The sequence below is a fragment of the Vipera berus genome (assembly GCF_964194415.1).
Source record: "Vipera berus genome assembly, chromosome: W".
NCBI lineage: Eukaryota > Metazoa > Chordata > Lepidosauria > Squamata > Viperidae > Vipera > Vipera berus.
In genome coordinates, this window is record NC_138210.1 from 41,042,268 (window position 1) to 41,068,943 (window position 26,676).

General features: G+C 40.4%; 1 protein-coding gene across 1 annotated transcript in view; it reads right to left on the reverse strand.

Moving 5' to 3' along the window:
- LOC308676692 (cullin-1-like) overlaps positions 1-26,676 on the reverse strand; it is a gene marked incomplete at its 5' end in the record, with an annotated part of 384,730 nt that overhangs the window by 191,294 nt on the left and 166,760 nt on the right. The window contains 2 exons of the mRNA XM_081342685.1: positions 10,795-10,957; positions 13,183-13,346. Coding sequence (XP_081198811.1) covers positions 10,795-10,957; positions 13,183-13,346 — 327 coding nt within the window. The remainder of the gene's footprint in view (positions 1-10,794; positions 10,958-13,182; positions 13,347-26,676) is intronic.

The window sequence follows — 26,676 nt, forward strand, 5'->3', positions numbered from 1 at the left end:
GGTAGTTCACCAGTTGAGGAAAGAACCACAACGTTTAAGATGTGGTTGGCACACATTGCCGCCTCTCCCCACAGTTTCTCGGGTAATCCGGAATCGGACAACAATGTTCTTATAATAGCTTGCAGCGTTTGCCCTCGTCGCTCAACAAATGCGTTGTGCTGGGGTCTGTAAGGGGTAGAACGCTTATGTTCAATGCCGGCTGTCTGTAACATGGCTACAAAACATATATTGGTAAACTCAGTACCATTATCTGTTACAATACACTGAATCTTCCTTTTCATTTTTCTTTCAACAAACTTCAGCCAGTTTGCAAAATTCTGAAAAGTGTCTGCTTTTGTTTTCATTAAATAACAAAAACCATAACGTGAATAATGGTCCATGATACTCAGAATATAGCATGCTCCACCAATACTAGGTTTCATAGGGCCAATGATATCTGCAAACACTACCTCTAAAGGTACAGTAGTCTTAAAACCATTAGTCCTGTTTGCAGGAGTTACCTTGCTTTTCTCCTGGCTACACGCATTACAATTCAAGTACTTCTGACACGGTTTCAGTTTTATCCCTTTAGCCAGTTCAACAGTCTTCCGTAGCGTATTGAAATTCACATGCCCTAAACGTCTATGAAGCAGATGGATACAATCATCATATGGTTTTTTGTTCTCATAGACAGAACCAGCATGAGCCATAATTCCTGGGTTGTCAGTGAGAACAAATAAATCGTTCTTCAGGTTAGCGGTAGCTCTGGTACCATCCTTTTCAATAATACAATTATCTCCCCTGAAGGTCACTACAAACCCAGCCTGTACCAATGCCTTCACAGATAACAAATTAAACTTTATTTTAGGCACATATAACATTGGTAAATGTTCATTAATATGTGGACAGTATGCACTACCTTCACCAGAGGCTTTCATTCTCCAGCCATTTGCTAAAGACACATACTGTTTACTCTTAATCATATGGGCAAATCTCTCTTTAGTCTTATACACTGAGAAGCCCCACTGTCAACCACCCACAAATCATGGTTTAAGGATGTTGGAGAACCAGAAACAGCTAAACCAACATCTTTTCTTATTCTCCTATTGCTATCTTCATTCTGTTTCTTGCCCTTCTTACAAAATCTAGCAATATGTCCTTTAGCCCCACAAGAATAACATTTCTTAACAGTATAAGCAGTAGTAGATTGTTGTTCCTCTTGTGGTTGTGTCTCTCTCAGCTGGTCTCTGTCTTGCCTTCTTCTGGACTCTTCTAGCAATCTCCCAGTTATGTTTGTTAATGTTAGTTCCTCTCTGGTCAGGACTTCTAAAGACGAGACATATGAATCATAGCTCTCATCCAAAGATGAAAGAATGATATACACCTGATGCAGCTCCGAGAAAACCAGCCCCTTTTCATGTAGCTCTTGCAAAAGTTTCTTCATGAATGCCAGATGAGCTAACATGTCCCCATCCTTCTAAAGATGAGCCCTAAACAGTTTGCGCGTAAGGTGTATATGTGCACCCACACTATCACGAATATAAATTCTTCGCAAAATGTCCCAACACCTAGCAGCAGACTCCTCACCACGGATATGGACAAGCTGCTGGTCATCCAGTGTTAGTCCAATTAGGCAAAGAGCTCTTTCGTTGTCTTGGTTAAATTTCTCTATTTTCTTTGCATCGTCCTCATCATCTGGATCCCAAGCGGTTGCGTCTGGTGGGTCGTGAACTACAGCCCATAGTCCTTCCTTGTGCAGAAGCAAGCAGCATTTCATGGACCAGGAAACATAGTTTGTCCCATCTAACCGGGTTATCCAGGAAATACCTGTTGCTTGTACTTGTGCCATTTCCAGTTGAAGAGGTAACACACAAAAACTCAGCTATTATGATATGGTACTGTGTATGCTAGCTCTCAGAACGTCACTGGGCCCATAACCAATGACAGGGTTTGTGCAGAATATCTCCTGAGCCAACAAGGAGAATGCACAGAAGAAGTGGTACTGAGAGTAGTCAGGTTTTGCACAGCAACCACACTGATACACTGAGGTGTGTAAAAAAGGAAAAAACTTTACTTTTAGAAGTAGCACAAGTCAAGAATAAACAGTCCAGGTCATACACGGGTACAGAGAAGATATCAACAGTTCAAGAGTTATCCAATACAAAGTTGTCTTACCAGTCCAAAAGTCAAAAACACAGTTCTTCGGGTTTAGCAAACAGTAGCAAAACCACAATCAACAATAATCAGCAAGCAATGTAACAGAGTAACTAGCACACAGAGAGAGAGAAGCTATGTCTCTAGCTCCCTCTTATGGCCGTTGAAAGAACACAGCGTTGGCCAATCATTACACATTTAAAGGGATACAATACATTACAAATCATGGCTTATATATTGCCAACCCAACCAGTTAGGCTGTAATCATATGACTAACAGTTCCCACTCGGCCTCTCACAGGACCCGGGCTGCCTGCACTGGCGGGAAACGCTGTGCTTCTTTTTCCGCAGCGGTGGAGCGCAGGCATCACTTGGCAACGGACTCTGCGAGATGTGCCTTTGCAGTGGGTTTCCCCTTCTGTTAGATATTGGAGGTTTGAAAGGCAAGCTGCTCCTGGGACATAAAAGTAGAGGGTCCAAACGGCGAGAGTGACGCAGCTCTCTGACTCTCTGCTTCAGGCTAAAACAGTCTCAAATTTGGGTCCAGAGATTACTTCGCCCGAAGGAAGGGTGACTTGGTGGCAATGCGGGTTTGTGTCCCTTCCTTTGGAGAAGGGAGAAAAGCGTCGCTCTCTTCCTTTGGGCGGGTGCAAATGTAACTTAAGAATGGTAGCAATGCAGCCAGAAATGGGTATCTCTTGACAGCACTAGGGAGAGCTATGGGAAGAACGATGTACACAGAGAGGATTGGGGAACCTGGCTAAAACGCTGGGCTCTGGTAGGGGAAAAATGACTGGGAGAAGTAGCCAGTTCGTAATGTACGTGCCTGAAAACAGGAGGTGAACCAGCGACATCCCCACCCTGCCTGTGTGCGCGCAGAGGCTGAGGCGCATGCACTCTCCTCTACCTCTGTGCGTGCACAGGCAGGGCCCTGATGTTGGTGGTTTTACTTCGCCCAGCCGCTCCGTGTGGATGAGAATGCGCCACTGCCTGCCAAAACCAGGCTGGGATCTGGGCAGTGTAAGCACAGGACAATGGGAGGGAAGGAGGGAGGGAGGGAAGGAAGGAAGGGACAAAGAGGGAGAGAAGGAAAGAAAAGAAAAGAAAGAAAGGAAGGAAGGGACAATGGGAGAGAGGGAAGGTACCCATCCCAGTCCCACTCCCCTCCACCAGAGACCCACGGATCCCCCCCACAGGCACCCAGCAAACTGAGTGATGAGCTGGCCATTGATCACATGACCCTGGGACACTGAATGTTATAAGTATGAATCAGTTGCCAAGCATCCGAATGTAAATCACATGACTCTGGGGATGCTGCAAAAGTCATAAGTGTGAAAAATGGTCATAATTCACTTTTTTCAGTGCCATTGTAACTTGGAACAGTCACTAAGCGAATTGTTGTAAGTCGAGGACTACCTTTACTTTATCATTTTTTTCCTTTTTTTTGCTCAAGTTTTTGACACCTTGCTGGGCAACTGGTGGTACTTGGATATTGCCTTATCCTAAAAGTGGTACAATGGGTGAAAAGGTTGCAAAGCCCTGGCCTAGTGGAGAGGGGGGAGAGGGGAACTGGACTGCACGCATGTGCAGTTCAACTTTTTTTTTTATTAAAGAGTTTTACAAAAAAAAAATTCAATACATATCCCCAAAACCCACCCACCCCAAACCACCCCCCTTCCCCCCCCCCCGCTTCCCAGAGCTAAATACAGGGTTATAGATATAATAATCATATTCTAACTAAAAATTATCCATAATATAAAATTAACCAAATTCATAATGTGCTTTAACTCCCCTTTAACATAGATACATACAAAGTACTAACACTAAAATTAATAACAATATCCCTCTAAAATCTACTCATAAGCTAAATGGAACTTTTTAGTCCCATATTTATTCTGAATATAATCTATCCATCTCCTCCAAACTGAAATATATCTTTCTTGTGAATGATCCTTCAAATAAGCAGAAATCTTAGACATTTCTGCAAGATTCGATACTTTAAACACCCATTCTTCTATGGTAGGCAAACTATCCTTCTTCCAGTATTGTCCCACCAGTAACCGTGCTGTTGTTATCAAATTCAACATCAAATTGGTTTCTTTAACATCACAATCTACAACAATGCCCAATAAAAACAATTGCGGAGAGAACTTTATCTTTCTCTTAAAAATCTTTTGAATGTTCCACCAAATTTTAACCCAAAAAGCTTTTATATTTCTGCAAGTCCACCACATATGAAAATAGGTGGCTTCTAAACTACCACATCTCCAGCATTTAGACTGTAAGTTACAATACATGTTAGACAACTTTTTGGGATCCAGATGCCATCTATAAAACATTTTATAAAAAATTTCTCTTAAATTTTGAGCCTGAGTAAATTTAACATTTCTAACCCAAATTACCTCCCAAGTATCCAACGGAATTGGTTCCTGGATATTTTGTGCACACTTTATCATACAATCTTTAACTAATTCCGTTTCCGAATCCAATTCAATTAAAACATTATATATCCTCTTTATATGTGCACAATTTAAATCTCTAATTTGTTTTACTAAATTTTCATCTGTAATTGTGATGCCAACCTTCTGATCCAACTTCCACCTAGCTTTCAATTGGGTATATTGAAACCAAGAGTAACTTATGTTTTCTTGTCTTAATTCATCTAATGATTTAAGTTGCCAATCATTCCCTTCCAATCTAAGTAATTCCTTATAGGAAAACATATCTGTTAGAATATGTTGTTGAAAAAATGGTTTGTTTAACAGAGTATTATTAATACACAGTGGAAGTTGTACTGGGACTTTTAGGCAAACAGTAATGCACTAACACGAGTTTTATAACTTATTTTTACTCAGACAACAAAAAGAAACACAGTAAGAAATAGTCCAAGTATCAATCCAGTATCATGCACATAAAAGTCAGTCCATAAAAAACATAGTATCAAAATACAAAAGCTGCTTACCAATATCAAAAACAATATACACTGTAGCAAGCAGTTGATTCTTGAGAAAATAAATATCAAGTTAGCAAACAAGAGAACAAGAGGTATCCAAACACTAACATCAAACACATATACAAGAGCAACTACGTGTAACATCTAACTCTCTTTTATGTGGAATAATTACAGCCACACCCTTAGACCGTTTAACTCCTTAAAGGTGCTTTTACTCCATTATATAATATTGTCACCCAAATCAAGTTTAATCTCTAACAATCTCCCCTTTTGGGTGGCATATTATACATATATTTTTACAATCTCAAATTACACATATCACAAACAGATTTATGCTTTATAGCACCCTGAGCTTTAGTAAACTGGTCAGCAATATTATCTTCAGTTGCACAATATTCCAGTTTAATCAAATTATCTTTAACACATTGTCTGACATTTAGATACCGTAGATCCGTATGTTTTGATCTAGTTTTCACTGCAGCATTAGTTGCTAATTTTATAGCTGCTTGATTGTCTTCATACACTTTTATTGGTTCATTACAATTTAAACCCATATCAAACAATAATTGTTTCCATACCAATAGCTCAGTACATAATAAAGATAAACAAGAAAATTCGGATTCAGTTGTTGATAAGCTTATATGCTTCTGTCTGTTAGACCTCCATCCTACTAAAGCGTTTCCCAATAATACAACCAATCCTGAAGTGGATTTCCTGGTTACAGTATCAGATGCAAAACTAGCATCTGCAAATGCTTTTAGTTCCAATTCCTTTGTTGGCTCTAGATATAGAGAATAATGTATGGTGTGCTTCAAATATCTTAAAACTCTTTTCGCACCTTGCCAACATCTGGTTGTAGGATTCTCGCAATATCTAGCTAAATGATTAACTGTAAATGCTATATCAGGTCTTGACCAGTTACATAAATACATCAAGCTGCCTATTAATGATTGATATATCTTTTTATCAAAGACATTGCTGTTATCTGCTGAACTCTCAAAACCTTGAACCATAGGTGTTTTTACTGGTTTACAGTTTTCCATATTATAACGTTTCAGCAAACCATTAATTTTCTTAGCTTGAGACAATTTAAATCCTTTACTAGTCCTGACAATATCCAGCCCTAGATAATGACTAATAGCTCCTAGATCTTTTACTCTAAATTTTCTTTTTAACCCTGAAATTATTCTTTCAGTTTCTGTTTCATCTTTTGCTATAATAGCAATATCATCAGTGAATAATAATAACAATGATAATTCACTATTTTGCTGTTTTATAAATAAACAAGGATCTGCAATACTAGCTTTAAATCCCAAACTATTTAACTCTTTTACTAAACATCTATTCCACTCATAACCTGACTGTTTTAAACCATACAAACTCTTATTCAGTTTCCAACAGTACCCTACCTTACTTTCTATTTCTGATGGAACTTTCATATATATATTATGGTTTAATGTTGCATGCAAATAAGCAGTTTCAATATCTACATGTTTTATACTATAATTCTTATTTGCTGCCCAAACTAAAGCAGCCCTAAGAGTGGAAGCTCTTAACGTTGGGGAAAATACTTCATCATAATCACTATTATTCTGTGCAAATCCTTGAGCAACTAATCTTGCTTTATGTATTACCTCTCCTGTAACACTTTCTTTCAGTTTAAAAACCCATTTACATCCAATTAACTTTTCTGTTTTAGGTATTTTAACCTCTTGATAAACATTAAGATCTTGCAAAGACTTTATTTCTTTATCCATAGCTACTTTCCAATTCTTTCTTTCATTCTCAGGATACATTTTTATTTCTTCAACATTAGAAGGTTCAATGTCTATTTGACAAATTAAACCTGCCTCGAAACGATCAGGCTGTCGTCTTTCCCTGTTAGACCTTCTGAGAATTATTGGACTTATAGGTACATTTACATTATTATCTTCTTCCTCTCCTGTCTCCACTATCAGTGGTTCTTGTTTGATCTCTCTAGCAGGTTCCTCCTCTTCTTTATCACTTTCATTTGAGGAGTTAGTTAAATCTTGTTGAGGAATATATACAATATCTTCTACCCTTTCCCAGCCTGACTGTTCCTGAAAAACAGCGCTAGAACTACAATAAATGTTTTTAGTACCTTTCTCCCAGAACCGATAAGACTTATGGTTTAACTCATAGCCAACAAAAAATAATTGTTTAGCTCTATGTTCTCCTTTATTTCTTATTGAACTTGGAATATGTACCCAAGCAGGTGTCCCAAATGTGTGAATATAACTAAGATTTGGTTTTCTCTTATACCATAAGGTATAAGGAATTTTACCTGTAGCTGAACTAACCACATTGTTTAAAATATGATTAGCACATTTTGCTGCTTCTCCCCATAAGCTATCAGGTAAACTAGAATCTTCAATCATAGATCTAATCATAGCTTGCAATGTTTGGCCCCTCCGTTCAACAAATGCATTATGCTGAGGTCTATAAGGAGCTGTACGTCTATGCTCTATTCCCTCTGAAACTAACAGCTCATTGAACTGTTTATTAACAAACTCAGTTCCATTGTCTGTTATTATGGTTTTTACATTTAACTGAGTTTTCCTTTGTACAAACTTGAGCCAATTAGATATTGTTTGTATAGTTTCAGTTTTTGACGTAAGGAGATAACAGAACCCATATCTGCTATAATGGTCTAGAATATTTAATATGTAGCAAGCACCCCCTAAACTGGGTTTCATAGGACCTATCAAATCCATAAATACCAGTTCTAATGGAGTTGTGGTTTTAAATCCATCTAACCTATTAGCTGGTGCTGCCCTGCTCTTTTCTCTACCACATACGTTACACTGCAGATATTTCTTACAAGCCTTTAACTTAAACCCATTAGACAAAGCTACAGTTCTTTTTAGTGTATTAAAATTCACATGACCCAATCTTCTATGTAATAAATGAATACATTCATCATGTGGTTTTTGATTTGTACAAGTAGTAGCCATTATAATAGGATCATTGCTAATTACAAACAAACCGTCTTTCATATTAGCTATTAAGTTCACTTCATTCTTTTGAATAAGACATTCCTCCCCTTGGAAAGTAACTTTAAAACCTGCTTCCAATAATGCCTTAACTGATAATAGATTATAATCACATCTGGGAACATATAGCATTTCCAAATTTTGTTTTAAAAATGAACAGTAAACCTTACCCTCTCCAGAGACCTTGACTCTCCAGCCATTAGCCATAGAAATATATTTTTTACTAGACCTTATATTCTCAAAATCCCTTTTTATTTTTGAAATACAGTGTGTAGCTCCACTATCTACCACCCACCAATTGTGGTTATTAGTAGTTCTATTAGCTACAGCTACATTAATCAGCTTTTTATTCTTTCTATGGCTTTCCTTTCTCTGACAATTACTATTCTGACAAAACTTAGCAATATGTCCCTTTAACCCACAATTAAAGCATTTCCTTAAAATATAAGCAGATTCAGTCTTCTTTATTTCTTGTTGCAATGGCTCTCTCAACTGTTTTCTCTCCATACGACATCTTGATTCTTCCAACAACCTTCCAGTTATTGAAGAAACAGTTAGGTCTTCTTTGGACAAAACCTCCAAGGACGATACAAAGGCATCGTAGCTCTCATCCAATGATGATAAAATGATGTAAACCTGGTGAAGCTCTGAGAAAATAAGTTCTTTTTCTTGCAGTTCCAACAAAGTTGCTTTTATAAAGTTAAGGTGAGCTAACATATCGCCATTCTTTTCCAGTCTAGCTCTAAATAGCTTTCTGGTAAGATTTATATGAGCACCAACACTGTCCCGAACAAAAATCTTTTTCAACTTAGCCCAACATTTAGCAGCAGATTCTTCTCCACGCACATGGACTAGCTGTTGGTCTCCTAATGTTAGCCCAATGATAGATAAAGCCTTATCATTGTCTTTATTGAAATCTACAATCTTCTTGTTATCTTCTTCATTAGTTGGATCCCAGGCAGTTACATCAGGAGGATTATGGACTATTTTCCAAAGACCTTGATTTTGTAATAGCAAACTACATTGTGTAGACCAGGATACGTAGTTTGACCCATTAAGCCGGGTAATGCAGAATGGATTGAATAGTCCTTGTGCCATTGTCTGAATTTGAAAACTCAGTTAGGAAATATAAATACAATACTGTGCCTGTCCTCAGCACCACACTGGATCTGGGCCCATAACCATTGTTAGAATATGTTGTTGAAAAAATGGTTTGTTTAACAGAGTATTATTAATACACAGTGGAAGTTGTACTGGGACTTTTAGGCAAACAGTAATGCACTAACACGAGTTTTATAACTTATTTTTACTCAGACAACAAAAAGAAACACAGTAAGAAATAGTCCAAGTATCAATCCAGTATCATGCACATAAAAGTCAGTCCATAAAAAACATAGTATCAAAATACAAAAGCTGCTTACCAATATCAAAAACAATATACACTGTAGCAAGCAGTTGATTCTTGAGAGAATAAATATCAAGTTAGCAAACAAGAGAACAAGAGGTATCCAAACACTAACATCAAACACATATACAAGAGCAACTACGTGTAACATCTAACTCTCTTTTATGTGGAATAATTACAGCCACACCCTTAGACCGTTTAACTCCTTAAAGGTGCTTTTACTCCATTATATAATATTGTCACCCAAATCAAGTTTAATCTCTAACAATATCCAAACTCACTCCCATAGATACACCTTCTATCGCGTGTCCAGGAATTCCCCAAATCGGTATTTTATAATTTAACTTATAATAATACTTTGCATGTGCAGTTTAACTTGAGCAAGCAGCAGGCCGGCGTGCATGTGTGCGCGGCTCAACTTACACAAGTTGAGCTATGTGTGCACTTGCACCAGCCTGCTGCTTGCTCAAGTCGAGCTGCGTGTGCACGTGCGCCAGCCTGCTGCTCATGCAGCCCAGTTGCAAATAGGCTACGGCCCGGCAAGCTTTAGAACAATTCATGACCTTTCAATACCTTAATCTAAGTTCTATTAATTCTGATTAAACAACACACAAAACAATATGTTCATATCTAATGTATTTTATTGAGTTATTGTGGAGGTTTCTGTACAGAGCAGGGAGGGAAGTTGGACTTGTCTGTTTTATGATTTTGTCTATGTTAACATTCTGTGCATTGCAATTGTTTAGAAATATTTATAGTAAATATTTATAATATTTATAGGATGCCAGTGGCATCCAAAATCTGCTTCTGTTCTACCCTGAAATTAAATATATATTTTAAGCAAAAATAGCCATATAGAAAAATGTAACTAAATAAATTATATCACTTATTAAGTATATTTTACCATAGACCAGACATGTCAAATTCCTGATGTCACATGACGTCGTGCGACGTATCAGAACTTTTTCCCCCTTTCTGGCAATGGGGTGGGCGCGGTTTCCCCATAATGTGTCCGGCCCATGGGCCAGCAGTTTGACACCCCTGCCATAGACCATGGCAGTCTACAAAACTATGCAGGGTCAAACTTGTTTAGTATTTGAATGAGAGGCCATTAGGAAAACCCAGAGTTATAGATTAAACTAGGATTTTTTTTTATAAAAAGTGCAGATGATGATGGGAAACCATTTCCATATCATGTCATGAATGTAATTCACCTGGAAACAAGTTCAACCTAGACCTCACATTTTATCAAAAGTTAGGGTTAAATCAGTTAAACATGGGAAAGCTTACCTTCATTTTTGTCAGCATCTAACAGGTTCTGAAATTCTGCATGAAAGATCTCTAAGTGTTTTTCAATTAGTACTTGTTCACATTTCCGTGCTAGTTCATCTTGCGTGCTCTCATGTAGGTATACCCGAACCCTACGCTGTTCCTCCAGAAGACGACCTTCTGCCTGTAAATGAATACATTTTATGTAAAAGTGATCCCTAAACTCCAAATGTGACATCATTTTAAAGTGGAACTCTTGTTAGAAAAAAAAGGCATGCCATAAATAATTGTAACTGCTACATGGAACAGCTGCCACAAATTCCAGTTTCAAGCTACAGTGAGGGAAAACATTATTTGATCCCCTGCTGACTTTTTACATTTGCCCACTGACAAAGAAATGATCAGTCTATAATTTTAATGGTAGGTTTATTTTAACAGAGACAGAATAATAACAAAAAATCCAGAAAAACGCATTTCAACAAAGTTATAAATTGATTTGTACTTTAATGAGTGAAAGAAAAAAGTATTTGACCCCTTCGAAAAACATGACTTAGAACTTGGTGGCAAAACCCTTATTGGCAATGACAGAGATAAGATATTTCTTCTAGTTGGCCACCAGATTTGCACACATCTCAGGAGAGATTTCGTCCCACTCCTCTTTGCAGATCCTCTCTAAGTCATTAAGGTTTTGAGGCTGATGTTTGACGTTGATTTGATGGTACATGGCCCTGTCCATCGTCCCTTTGATGCAGTGAAGTTGTCCTGTCCCCTTACCAGAAAGGTACCCCCAAAGCATAATGTTTCCACCTCCATTGTTAAAATAAACCTACCATTAAAATTATAGACTGATTATTTCTTTGTCAGTGGGCAAATGTACAAAATCAGCAGGGGATCAAATATTTTTTCCCTTACTGTAGCTCTTTATAAGATATATAAAATAGGTTTATAACTACACTTAACTGGAAAGCAAGCCTCCATAGCTGACCAATGTTTTCAGGGGAAAGGGGGAATTGAGTTTTACAAGGTAAAAGGGCTAGCTTCAGACTTGCCCAGGTTTAGGGCATCCATTTTATCTTTAAAATGTCTGAAAATTCCCCCATGTCATTTTTTTTCTCCTTGGGGAGATCTAAGGAGTGAAATGTGCCATAGGTAGCCCTTGACGTGCAACTGGTTGCTTAATTACCATTCAAAGTTATGAACTTCAAAAATCTACTTACAACCTGTCCTCAAAGTTACGACTGCCTCCCCACACCCTGTGGTCACATGACTGCATTCTGGGCACTGGCTACCATTTATGACCTGTTGCAGTGTCCTGCAGTCATGTGACTGCAATTTGCAACACTTTTTGCCATTTTCTGACAGAAAATGTAAACAAATGCCCATTGGATATGCTGGATTCACATAACCACCACATGGTTCACTTAATGACTGTGACTCACTTTATGACTGTTGTGAAAACAGTCATAAAATTGAGGCTGGTCACATGGTGCCTCAACTTATGACCTTAATGACTTACAACTGAAATTCCTGGCTCCATTGTGGACATAAGTCAAGGACTACCTGTATACTATAACAAGAATATAGAAATATGACAAATAATCTGGAGGATAAATCATTAACTTGTTTAAAAAAAACACAGAAGCATATACCATAAATAATTTAAGAATTATTATGTCATGAGAGCCAGTTTGGTCTAGTGATTAAGATACCAGGCTAAAAAATAGGAGACCATGAGTTCAAATCCTGCCTTAGCCTTGAAAACCAGCTTGGTAACCTTGGGTCAGTCACTCTCTCTCACCCCAACTCACCTCACAGGGTTGTTGTTGGGGGAAAAATAGGAGGAAGAAGGAATGTGTCCACTGCCTTGAGTTATTTGTAAAAATAATAAAGGCATGATACAATCAATCAATCAATCAATCAATAAATAAATAAATAAATAAATAAATAAATCTAAGTTTGTTTTGCCATTTTTATTCAGAATAAAATCCATCATTTAGAAGGAAGCAAGGGGAGAACTGCCAATTATTTAACATGTTAATTTATTTTGGCATTTTCTGACAGTTATTTCTGAGACTTTAAAACTATGTGAAATATTTCAAGATTCCATGTTTACTGATTGTTGTGTTTCAGATTGTTTTCCTTTGACCTCTATTGTTGGTAAATTTTAATAAAGGAACAGAAAAAAAATCTTTACTTTTTCAATATTGTACCTAAATTCCACAGCTTTAGTTAAACGAGGCCAAGGAAAACACATATATACTTATGACTCATAATTAGCCTTATAGGAACTGAAGCTAGTTTGTACTTGCAGTTCAGCATCTTCCAGACAAAACGGTTGCCTTAAATTCCTACTTCAAATACAGTACCAGCTATTTTTTGATCTAGAAACTTGTAATATGCCCATAGTACCTTTTTCATGTATTCTGTAACTGGATTCTGTTGCAAAAATTCAGTGCTCTCTCTTGTATAGAATCTTTCTGTGTCAGCAAGAAACTGAGATTCAAAAGACTCTTTATATACAGTCAATGTAGGCCCCTTAGCAAAAGTATCATCTTCATTCAGTCCCAACTCAACTAAAAGCATACAGACAAAAAAAAGCCATAAAATTATTTAGGACAAATTTGACTAAATAGCACAGATTTCATTTAGTACATATAATTTTACTTGCCATGGTTTTATTATTACTTCATTTAAAACTGTTCCGCTTTAACAAAACTAATATAAGATAGAAAAGGAGAACTTACATGCTGACTATAAAGTCTAATAAATTTTTTTAGATATTTTTTAACATGCAAAATTGTATCTTTTTAACAAAGTTAAATTTGAACCAATGCATGGGAGGTTGCAGGAAGATAGTAATGTCTCTCATCTTGAAACCAAAATATATGTGTGACTATTATTTCAATTGCAGTCCAATCCCATCTACTTAGAAATAAGTTCCAGACATGATCAAGGGGATTTCTTCAAAATAGGAGAGCTTCATCAAAGGAATTATTAGGATTAATTAAATTTAATTTGGGTTACCTCTTAAAGTTTTCCAAAATCCTATTTTTTCTCTGGAAGCAATTCTATTCTTTCAAAATAATTTAAATTTTATCCATTATACAGGATCTACTGTAGATCTACATAGCCATCATTTAACAAGAGAAGATATAACAGGAACATATGAAAAGCACTACTGGTCAACTCAAACCTTTTAAAAACATTATGTGGCCCTCCCTGCATAGCAGGAAGTTTCCCACAAACCTTAAGTAGGAAGTTCTGATCCTCAATACTCATTTACCTCTTTTTCTTTTCTTTACTGTTTGTTTATGGAGATTCTCAGTCATCCAGGTCATAGTTATATTCCAAAGATGCTTTTTCACGAGGCAACTGGACTTTCTTGTTTTTCTTTGAAGACATTTTGCTTCTCGTCCAAGAAGCTTCTTCAGCTCTGACTAGATGGTGGGGAATGGAAGGATTTATATTCCTTGCAGACAGCTGGTCATTTTCATTCTTTTACAGGGTCATTGGGCTCATCTGGAGGTTTACCTGTGTCCTCAGGGTCACCTGAGTAGTGCAAATGTGTGTGGAACCTTCTGGCTGCAGGATTTTTGCCCTGTTCCTGTAGTCTGCAATGTTTTCTGGAAATCCGTTCATATCCCTGCACCATTCGAGGGTGTTCAGCCCAAAGTGCATAGCTAAATGTTTATGGATGTAAATGTCCTCCTGAAAAGGCACCTTTGGGACAACCATGACCTGGATGACTGAGAATCTCCATAACCTGGAATGCAGCCAACTGGAGAGTCTGTCAACAATGACTTTCTGAGATTCCTTTCCGAATTTCAGATAATAGCCTTACAAGAAACTTGTTAGCTGAAGAGGATAAACCAGTACAACTCCCGGGTTTCTAATGCTGGTATTCCCCCTGCCCAGAAATTAAAGAATAAAGGGTGAAGCTCTGGGGGCTTATGCATTCTTACTAAAGAAGAATTGCAATGGCAGGGTGAACAACTATATTATGGGGATGTTTATATTTCCCCCCCAAACATCCCCTTTTTATAACTATTTTTGGATACTGTCAGTATCCATTTATATCTCATTTCTTACTGTCTCTTCTGTGCAAAACCCAAATCTCACCCTCCCCCCTTGGATTCTGCCATTTCCAATGAGGAGAGGGAATAAACATCGGGGTTTATTGCTTCCACTTCCTTTCCTTAGATGTAACTTTTGTTTATTTCGCCTGCCTGTTACCCATCACAATAAGATCGATGAGAGGCATTTTCCCTCTCATCTTACGGGAAACTAAGAAAGGGGGTGGGGGAATCTGGTTTGTTTCTCCGGATGGAATGTGAAGTGGTGGGATTGATTCTGCTACAAATGGACTGATGTTTCTCCTTTTCCCACGAGGGGCTTACCACCTGGAACGTGGCTGATCCAGAACTGACCGAAGGAACTGAGGGGTGGAGTTTGCTTGGGGACACTTTAAAAATATTGATCTGTGAAGGGATTCTTCAGATCCTGTCTATTATACCCTCTATCATCTATATTTTAGTAAAAATTCCTGCTTGGATAATCTTGTCTCCAAGAGTCTTTCTTTCTTAAGATGTGGATTGAAGTGGGTTCTGACAGATACATTTACAAATAACATCCTTGACTAATGACCACAATTGAGCCCAAAGTTTTTGTTGCTAAGTGAGTGATTTGTTAAGTGAATTTTGTCCCATTTTACGACGTTTTGTGCCAGAGCTAAGTGAATCACTGCAGTTGTTAAGTTAGTAACATGGTTGCTAAGTGAATCTGGCTTCCCCTTTGACTTTGCTTGTAAGAAGGTTACAAAAGGTGATCACATGACCCTGAGACACTGCAACCATCATAAACATGAGTCAATTGCCAAGCATCTGAATTTTGATCATGTGACCACAAGGATGCTGTAACAGTCATGTGAAAAACGGTCATAAGTCACTATTTTCAATGCCATTGTAACTTTTAATGGTCATTAAATGAACTATTGTAAGTCGAGGACCACCTGTAACCACCTTGCACGCTCAAGCCATAATCGTATTACTTGGTGATTTTAATGCTAAATTAGGCCTATCTTTGTACAACCTCACTCAATGGCATGCGAATCACACAACTAAAAATCTAAAACAGGAAGACTACAAGAGATTATCTGTTTCCACTGACTCTGTGAAATTACTCATTGTGAGGGCATCTGACCAGAAGTGTATGTAAAGGGAATGTCCCCCCCCCCCGCCCCCAGGAATAGAAGAATTCCCCTCCAAGAATAGTCTCCCAAAGAATAGAAAAGAAAATCCCCATAAGAATCAGGCAGAAAGCCTTCCCTGTCTTTTATTCACTAGAATGGCCGCCAGTTCAGCCTAAGGAAACTATGTTATTTAAAACATATAAGATTATATGAATATAATAATCTTATTATAACAGAGCTAAAAAGAATTTGCTGGAGGCTTTATAGGAAATTGGGCACAAGTGTCATGGCACCATCAGATCCCAGTCCATCCTTAATCACACAACCCCATATAAAGGATCCATGGTACCAGGAGCAAGGGACAATATCATTGGGGTGGAGGGCAAAATTATACCCGTGGAATTCACCAATGAGATGAGAGTAGAGATAGGACCCCTGTCTTTGGACCAACCATTTGCCCGCAATCCCCACTATAGGGACCTCCTATGCAAACGAGGGGCTAGCATAAAGTGTTCACCCGACAGACTCACATTAGACATTCCCATTAGACACATGCACTACCTGGCCACCCTCTTCTCCTCTGAAGAAGGCACACTCCACTCAGACTTAAAAGACCTGCCACCCTCTTTATAGGGCTGGGATTCCAGCAAAGTGGGGTTCCTAAAAAGTGCCATACCAGTAAAAATATGGGTGAAAACAGGCTCACCCCCATGCATACCTCCTAGCCGAGGCCATACAGCCCATAAGGAAACTTATTAAGGCACATATGCCACAAGGGGTTCTTCAGAAATGCACTTCCCAATGCAACACTCTGATCTTTCCAGTGCAGAAGCCACGAACCAACCCAGAGAGAAATCCCATCTACCATTTCGTCTATGACCTGTACTTCATAAACTCCATCACATGCGCCCCTGTGGTGCCTAATCCAGCCACCATCACCAAAATCTCAGCTACAGCCACCTACTTCACTGTGATACACCTATGCGCAGCCAATTTCAGTATACCAGTGGATCCCGCCTCACAATACCTTTTTGCCTTCACTTTGGAAGACCAACAATACATGTGGACCCAACTGCCCCAAGGCTACAATGAATCACCTACTCTTTTCTCACAAATATCAAAAACAGAGTTATCATTTCTTTGCCCCAAGAATCAACCCTCATTCAATATGTAGACGACCTACTGCTAGCCTCCCTGACAGAGGAAGACTGCCAAACAGACACCCACCACCTGCTCTCCTGCCTAGCCGAAAGAGGACACAAGGCTTTGCCCACCAAACTCCAGTACCTGAAGTAACTTATCTTGGTTACAACATCAGTTCGGAGTTCGCAAGTTAGCTCCTGACCGTGTCAAGACTATACTGGGCATGAAGCCACCCACCACAAAGTGCCAAGTAAGAGCCCTTCTAGGAGTCCTTGGCTTTTGCTGGCCCTGGATCCCCTCCTTCGGAGAACTTGCCCAACTCTTCATCCAGCTGACAGCCAAGGACACCATCAAACTCATTCCATGGACTAAAACATTGACTCATGCCTTCAAAAGGATAAAATGAACTTTGGCCTCAGCCCCCACCTTGAGTCTGCCGGACTATCACAATTCCTTCACCCTGTTTGTACATGAAAACCTGGGGGTAGCCTCAGGAGTGTTAGCCCAGAGATTTGGCCCCACAATTCAACCGGTTGCCTAGTACTCCATTCAATTGGATCCAGTAGCCTAGGGAGCCGTTCCTTGCCTGCAAGCAGTTGTGACAACCAACAAACCAGTCAAGCGTTCAAGAGATCTTGTCCTAGGGCACCCACTCACCCTGAGAGTTCCCCATGACATTTTTGCCATCTACCTAAAATCCCAGACATAGGCCTTTATGCAACCAAGGCTAGCCCAATATGAAGCCGAACTCTTCATATCGGACCACATCACCTTTGAATGCTGTGTTACGCTGAATCCTGCCACCTGAACACTCGGATGAGATACTGCATGACTGCCTCCACCTTGTGCATAATACAGAACAACCATGACCGAACCTGATCGACATGCCACTACAGAAGCCTGACCTAGAACTCTTCATCGACAGATCCTCTTACCTTCATGAGGGAACACAATTCTTGGGTGCTGCCATCATCTCTCCCTATGAACACATCTGGGCTTCACCCTTGCCTCCTTCCCACAGACAGTTGAACTGCTGAACTTGTAGCTCTAACACAGGTGTGCAAAGCTATGGGAAATCAGTCAACTAACATTTACATGGACTCCAGATACTTTTTCAGCATTGTTGTGAAGGGGAAGGGTTGCCTGGGTTCACATTGGAGTCTGTGGAAGGCTCTGAGGAGCACGAAGACTCAGAGCTAGATGTAACACCAGGCCCATCTACTTACGCTCAGTCAGAGAGACAGCTGGGTTGGGGGCCTGAAGTGAGCGAACAGGAGGAACAACTGGGGCCTGTTCCAGATGCATGGATGCACAGAGAGGAAAGGTGTGCAGGACAACAGAGTGCGGTGGGGCGGCTCTCCAGGAAAAATAAAAGACTCTAAGAAGCCACACCCTGGCTGGACTATAAAGAGGAGAGGTGTGGGAGGGGCTGGTCGCCGAAGGCGACCGTTCATGCTACGGCTTTGTGCATTTGCCGTTGGATTTCCTGCCTCAGGATTCTTGGACATTTAACCAGGTTTGTCAGATTTCTGTATGTTTGAGTGATTGGAACTTTGAGCTTTCCTGCTGAGAACTCAGAGACTGATCTTGTTTGTTTCTACAGCTAAAGGACTGGTTGGAGTTTGTTTCATAAAACCTGTGTCAAAATAAAAGGGGTTTATTTTCTTACAAAGTCCTGCCTTGTTCAATGCAAAGGGGTTTTCCTCACGAGTAAGCAGTTGAGCAGTACTCATGTAGGCTGGGACAGAACAGTTTGCCTTTGGCCTTTTACCCCCTACTACCATGGAGCAGTTAGGTGCGGAGAATGCCCAGCTCTCCCAACAGCTGGCTTTGCTGGCAGCTCAAGTTGCTCAGCTTCAAGCTCCTGCTGCTCCACAACCCCGGTGGAAGTGTCCGGTAGCAGCGCCTGATAATTTCGATGGCACTCCGGATATGTTTCCAGCTTTTTTTGGACAATGCCAGCTCTTTATCAGCCTGAGAGCGGTGGACTTCCCCACTGATCAAGATAAAGTGAGGCTTATGATCAGCCTCCTATCTGGCCCTGCGGCCCGTTGGGCCACACCCCTGCTGGGCCAGCTTAGTCCTTTGTTGGATAACTTTGGGGGGTTTTGTGACTACATGTGTCTCATGTACGAGGACCCCATTAAGATGCAAACCACTACCAGACGCCTGAAAGATCTGAAGCAGGGCCATCGCCCTTTACAGGGATATATCAGTGAGTTTAGGCTGCTTAGCCAGGATTCGGCCTGGATCGAAGCTGCACTCATGGACGCTTTCCAGGATGGCTTGTCAGAGGAGCTGTTGAATGAGCTGGCCTGTGTCGATGTTCCCCCGGACCTCAATGGATTGATCCATCTCTGTTTGCAGATTGATGCTCAGCTGCAGCAGCGTAGCAGTTGTGCTCCCACAGAGACCCGGGCAACCCTGGTTATGTGTGAGACTTAGGTTTTGCGGGAAGAGCTTATGGAGTTAGGTGCTGCCAGGCCTCACCTATCAGTGGCAGAAATGAATAGACAGCGTTCAGGGGGGTTGTGTTTCTACTGTTGGGAACCCAGGTATTTGGCCGCATCCTGTCCCAAGAAGTGACGAGGGGCATCGGCTACCAGGCCTGCCCCACAAAAGCAAACTCATCTGTCAGGAAACGCCCCGAGCCTGATCTAAAAGTCCTTTGGGGTCAGGCTTCCCCCAACACCCAGCAACGTCCAGCAGACCCCTGCGGCACTTGATACTGGCAGCACACTTGATCCTCCCCGGTAGGCCCCAGGGGATTCTGGTACACACCTTGGTTGATTCTGGGGCCACCACGACTTTTATGGACGCTACGTTTGTGGCCAAATGGGCTGTTTGCCAATGCCCGGTGGAACCGCCTCTGTTAGTGGAGACTATTGATGGCCGATTGCTCCTGTCTAGACCCATTAAGGCCGCCACGCAACTGTTGGGTATGGCCATCAGCTCTCATGAGGAGGCCATTCAGTTTTACATAACCTCCGACCTATTTTTCCCTGTGATCTTGGGCTTGGCGTGGCTTCAGATGCATGACCCGCAGATTTATTGGTCCCAGAACCTGGTCACCTTCCTGAGGTGAGTCCCCCAGGGGTTTCCTTGCCCTCTGAACTGGCGACTTACGCAGACATGTTCAGCGAGACTGAGGTGGATCAATTGCCCCCGCACAGGCCATATGACTGCCCCATAGACTTAGTCCCTGACACGCCTCTCCCAGTGGGGCATTTGTATTCCATATCTGACCCTGAGTTGGCCATGTTACGGGACTTTCTGGACAAAAATCTAGCTCAGGGCTTTATCCAACCCTCGTCTTCGCCAATGTACATGCCGGTGCTCTTTGTAAAAAAGAAGTCTGGGGAATTAAGGCTTTGTTGCGACTATTGAAAACTAAACACCATTATGGTGAGTAATCAATACCAGCTGCCCCTCATCCCTGAACTTGTGGAACAGCTCCAGGAGGCCAAAATCTTCAAGAAACTGGACCTGAAAGGAGCCTACAACCTAGTTAGTATCTGTCCCAGTGATAAATGGAAGACAGCATTTGGCACCCGGTACGGCCAATTCAAGTATACAGTGATGCCATTCGGGCTGACCAACGCCCCCGCAATCTTCCAACACTTCATGAATGACATATTCCGGGACCTGTTAGATCAGTTTCTTGTGATCTATTTGGACGACATTCTGATCTACTCCCCTTCGCGGGAGAGGCATCACCAGCATCTCCGTCAGGTTCTGGAGTGGCTCCAAGATCGTTTGTATGCCAAACTGGAGAAATGCAAAATTTTATCAAATGATCATTGATTTCCTAGGTCATCGCATTTCTCCTGAGGGCATCGCCAGGGAGCCAAGCAAGGTCAAGTCCCTGCATAGTTGGCAACCCCCACGTCATGTTAAGGATGTCCAGCGACTCCTTGGCTTTGCCAACTACTATATAACCTTCATCCCCAGTTTTGCTTCCATGACCGCGCCCCTCACTCAGCTCCTTCAGAAAAAGACCCCGTTTCACTGGAGGACCCAAGAGCAACAAGCTTTCCAGGCTTTGAAGCAAGCCTTTATGAAGGAACCCATCCTGAACCACCCTGATCTGCAATGGCCATTTGTTGTGCAAGCGGATGCCTCTGACATTGCCATTGGAGCAGTGTTACTCCAGGCTCACACGCCTGGTGGTGTCCTCTTCTCTTGCACGTACTATTCACGGAAACTGAATCTGGCCGAGCGCATCTACACCATCTGGGAGAAGGAGCTACTGGCCATTAAGGTGGTGTTTGAGGCCTGGAGACATCATTTGGAAGGGGCTCGGCATCAAATTGAAGTCCAGACAAACCATAAGAATCTGGAAAGTTTGCAGACCGCCCGGAAATTGAACCAACAACAGATTCGGTGGTCTCTCTTCTTCATGAAGTTCAATTTCTGCATTATATACATACCAAGTGGTCGCAACTGAAGAGCGGATGCTCTTTCAAGGAAACCAGAATATTCCTGTACGGAAGACAAGCTTCTGCCCACGACAGTTCTCCCCGAGTCTTTCTCTGCAGTTTGGGAACCAATAGATGTACGGGCTTGGGAGGCACAACAGCACAGCACGTGGGTGGCTCAACGAAGGTAGGAGTTGGGACTAGACTCCCCATGGACTGTCATGGATGGGCTCCTGAAATATCGCGATCGGCTCTATGTTCCGGGAGGGTCGCTCAGAGGGCTCATTCTCAATCAATGTCATGATAATCCTGCAGTGGAGCATTTTGCCCTTTTCAAGATGCTGAACCTAGTCTCCTGTACATTCTGATGGCCCCGAGTATGACACAACATCCAGGCCTATGTCATTCCTCGAATTTGCTTTTCTGGCACAGGAACTTAAGAAACGCGACATCAAGTTTAGATGGGAGATACCAGTGGGCATGGTGGTGATGCATGAAGGCACGAGACACCGTTTGGTCACAGTGATCCAGGCATGTGATTTTTACAGCAATGTTTTAAAAGCAACCCCTTTACCACTTTTGGAATCTGCAAAGAAAAATGGCGAGGGAAAGCCTCAAGATGCTGAAGGAACGCAGACAGATGAGAAAGCTACTGGAGGGGATCAAATTACAGCTTCATCGGAAGATGCCAGAGAACAGAGGATGACGCGTGCTGCCTTGAGACGAGCGAGACGAGAGCAAGAGCAAGACCAGCAGAAAGTTATGGAACCTCCAAAGCGTACCTATAGCGAAGCTGTGGGAGGGGCGCGGCCTAAGGAAGTTAAGGGACTCCTGGCAGATGTGCTCCAGAAGCTTCGGGTCGCTAAGGATGGCGACTAAGTTTCTAACTTGGAATGTCAATGGCTTAAACTCACCACAGAAGAGAAAGAAAGTTTTTCAATACTTAAAACAATTTAAGACTGATGTTATTTGCTTGCAAGAAACACATATTAGGGTTATGGACCAAAAGCACCTATTGAACTCTAGATTGGGTACACAATTTATTGCTTCTGCAATGAATAAGAAAAATGGAGTGGTTATTTATGTCAAGAATACTGTGACAGCGGAGCTAATAGAAGCAGATAAACAAGGAAGATATGTTATAATAGATTTGCTGTTAGAAGGCAAAAAAATGCTTTTGGTTGGACTGTACGCTCCTAATCAACAACAAGCTGATTTTTATAGTTCATTACACAGTAAGATTACTCAGTTGGATTATAAATCTTTTATTTTTATGGGAGATTGGAACGGCGTCTTGGACGTACAACTGGACAAGTGTGGTTCCTTTAGGCATACTCCAAGCCACGCTAGATTGCCTAAATCTTTTTTTGAAATGAAGGATGATTTGGAGTTGCGAGACATTTGGAGAGAAAGACATTTACAAGAAAAGGATTATACTTTTTTTTCTGATAGACATCAATCTTTTTCCAGGATTGATTTTATATTACTGACTAATGATTTTTTTTCCAGGATCAAGAAGATAAAGATTTGTCCAAGAACTATGTCTGATCATAGTCCAGTTTGGTTAGAGATTGACAAGGATAATAGAGATAGGCGCTCTTGGCGTTTAAATGAGAACTTGTTTAGAAATCAGAGAAACGTGGAAGAATGTAAAAAACAGATGAAGGATTTTTTTGAAACTAACATGAATAAGGGTACTTCTATGGACATGGTTTGGGATGCTAGCAAAGCTTATATGAGAGGGGTGTTAATATATATGAACAACAAATACAGACGTAACTTGGAATTTAGGAGGAAAGAATTGGAGAATGAAATTAGGGAAAAAGAAAAGGCCCTAATTCTGAATCCATCGGATGTGAAGATCAAAGAGGTTATTAATTTGTTAAGAGGACAATTTGATAAATTGATGGCTGATCAGGTGGCAACTAACTTACGGTTTGCTAGGCATAACACTTTTTGCAATGCCAATAAACCAGGCAGATGGTTAGCTTACAGGTTAAGGAAGAAACAAAGGGCTTCTAACATAGATAAAATAGAACATAAGGGTAAGGTTGTGTATCAACAGGACCTTATTAAGGAAGCCTTTGTGGACTTTTATTCCAAATTATATGCTAAAGATAAGATTAATGAAGCAGATATTGATGTATATTTGAGGAATGCCAACATCCCGGTTCTTACACAAGAACAAAATGAAGAGATTAATCAATTGATAACAGAAGAAGAATTTTTTTTAGCAATTAAACAATTGAAGGTGGATAAAGCGCCAGGCACGGATGGACTGACTGCGGTGTACTACAAAAACCTACAATTGGAGATGATAAAGCCACTAAGGGAATTGTTTCAGACAATTCAAAGGGGAGGAAGGGTGCCTCCTTCCTGGAGAACTGCCTTTATTTCTCTGATTCCGAAGGAAGATCAGGACGTCACTCAAGTAAGAAATTACAGACCAATATCACTTTTGAATACGGACTACAAGATATTTGCTAAGGTTTTAGCTAACAGATTGATGAGGGTTTTGCAACAGATAATTCATGGGGACCAAACTGGGTTTATTAGTGGTAGACAAATGAAAAATAATGTGAGGCATATAGTAGACTTGTTGGAATTTTTGGAAAGGAACAACCAGATCCCCGCGGCGCTGATCTTTATAGACGCCGAAAAAGCCTTTGATCAACTGGATTGGCAATTTCTGATGAAAGTTTTAGATAAAATGAATTTTGGGGATAAATTCTTACAATCAATTAGGGCATTATATCAAAAACAAACAGCTCGAATAATAGTAAATAATAGTTTGACTGAAGTATGTAATATTGAAAAGGGCACAAGGCAAGGGTGTCCGTTATCACCTTTATTATTTATTTTAACATTGGAGATATTACTGATTAAAATACGGAATTCGGAAAAAATTAAGGGAATTCAAATAAGAGATCAGGATTATAGACTGAGGGTGTTCGCAGATGATCTGGTTGTTACGGTGACCCAGCCAAAAAATTCTGTTGTGGACCTGATGGAGATAATAATGCAATATGGAAAGGTTTCTGGATTTAAGGTTAATATACAAAAAACTAAAATATTAGCCAAAAATATGACAGTATCGCAAAAGGCCCTTCTAGAAGGGTTAACTGGATTTGAGATTGTTAAAAGGGTTAAATATTTGGGGGTGTATTTGTCACCCTCAAATGCAAAGTTATATAAAAATAATTATGAAAAGTTATGGGGGAAAACTCAAAAAGAATTGGAGAGTTGGAAAAAATTGCAATTGTCTCTACTGGGAAGAATTGCAGCAGTGAAAATGAATGTTTTGCCTTAATTTTTATTTTTATTTCAAATGATACCTATTCTTAAAAAAGACTCCAATTTGGAGGGCAGGGAAAAGGCCACGAGTTAAATTTAAGATTATGCAGGACACACGTGAAAGAGGTGGTCTTAAAACGCCCAACTTTAAATTATATTACGAAGCTGCTGCGTTGTCAGCGATAAGTGATTGGATTAATTTAACACAAGGGAGATTATTAAATCTTGAAGGCCACGACTTGTTATTTGGCTGGCATGCATATTTATTGTATGATAAGAAGGTAGATAATGTGTTTAAAGTGCATATTTTAAGACAGGTATTGCTGAGAGTTTGGAAAAAGTATAGACATAAGCTAAATTACAAGATACCTTTATGGGCAATACTGAAACATGCAATAGAAAACATAAATGTTGGCTTCAAACATGATGTGATTACATACAAGGAAATCTTAAGTTTGGAGAGGAACATATGGTGTTTGAAGCCGTACAATTTTTTACGAGAAGAGAAGATTGTTCAAACCTGGTTTCAATATGGTCAATTACGGGCCAGGTGGAAAGAAGACCAGAAAATTGGTTTCTCAATGACTGATGAAAATTTGGTAAAGCAAATTAGAAATCAGGGTCCAGCACATATCAAACGGATATATCTTGCATTGATAGAAATTGATTCAGAAACAGAACTTGTTAAAGATTGTATGATAAAGTGGGCTCAGAATATTCAAGAAGTTATCACAATGGACACTTGGGAAAAGATTTGGGTGAGGAACGTAAAATTTACGCAAGCTCAAAACTTAAGAGAGAACTTTTACAAAATGTTTTATAGGTGGCATTTAGATCCTAAAAAGCTTGCAAGTATGTATCCGAACTATCAACCTAAATGCTGGAGATGTGGTGGCGAAGACGCAACGTATTTTCATATATGGTGGACCTGTAAAAAGGTTAAAGCTTTTTGGATTAAAATCTGGTGGAATATGCAGAAGATATTTAAGCAAAGGATAAAGTTTTGTCCGCAATTGTTTTTATTGGGCATAACTACGGATACTACTGTTGTGGACACTAAGTTGATGTTGAACTTAATTACGGCAGCAAGACTTTTAGTAGGTCAATATTGGAAGAAGAAGGAGCTGCCGACTATAGAAGAATGGACTTTAAAAGTTTCTGACCTGGCGGAAATGGCAAAGATTTCGGCTTATTTGAAAGACCATTCGCAACAACGTTATATTATGGAGTGGAAAAAGTGGATTGATTATATCCAGAACAAATATGGGACTAAAAAGTTTCATTTAGCATTTGTATAAGTTTTTTATGTGATATTAGTACTGCTTGTAGTCATTTTACATGAGCTAGAGTGCGATAGACTTAATAGTTTATTGTTGTTAACATATGGTTGTTTATGATTGTTTTTACCTTTATACCTTGTATTTAGCTCTGGGAAGTCGGGGAGGGGGAGGGGGGAGGGGGGAAGGGGTGGGGGGAGGGTTAGGGAGGGTTAGGAGGGGTTGGGTGGAGGGAGGGTGGGAGGGATTGTTAAAGATAAAATGTATTGTAAAACTTTTCAATAAAGAAAAAAAAACATCCAGGCCTATGTCACGTCTTATGTACGGTTTCAGCAGGCCAAGTCAATGATGGGAGCCCCACCGGGTGTACTTCAGCCCTTGCCAATGCCCAAGAGACCCTGGGGAGCAGTGTCCATGGACTTCTTGATGGACTTGCCCCCATCTTCTGGCTTCACGATGGTGTTTGTGGTGGTGGACATGCTGACCAAAATGGCGGATTTCATTCCTTGCCTTGGCTTGACATCAGCCCGCGCCACCACTCGCATGTTCATCCAGCATGTTTTCTGGCTGCACGGCCTCCCTG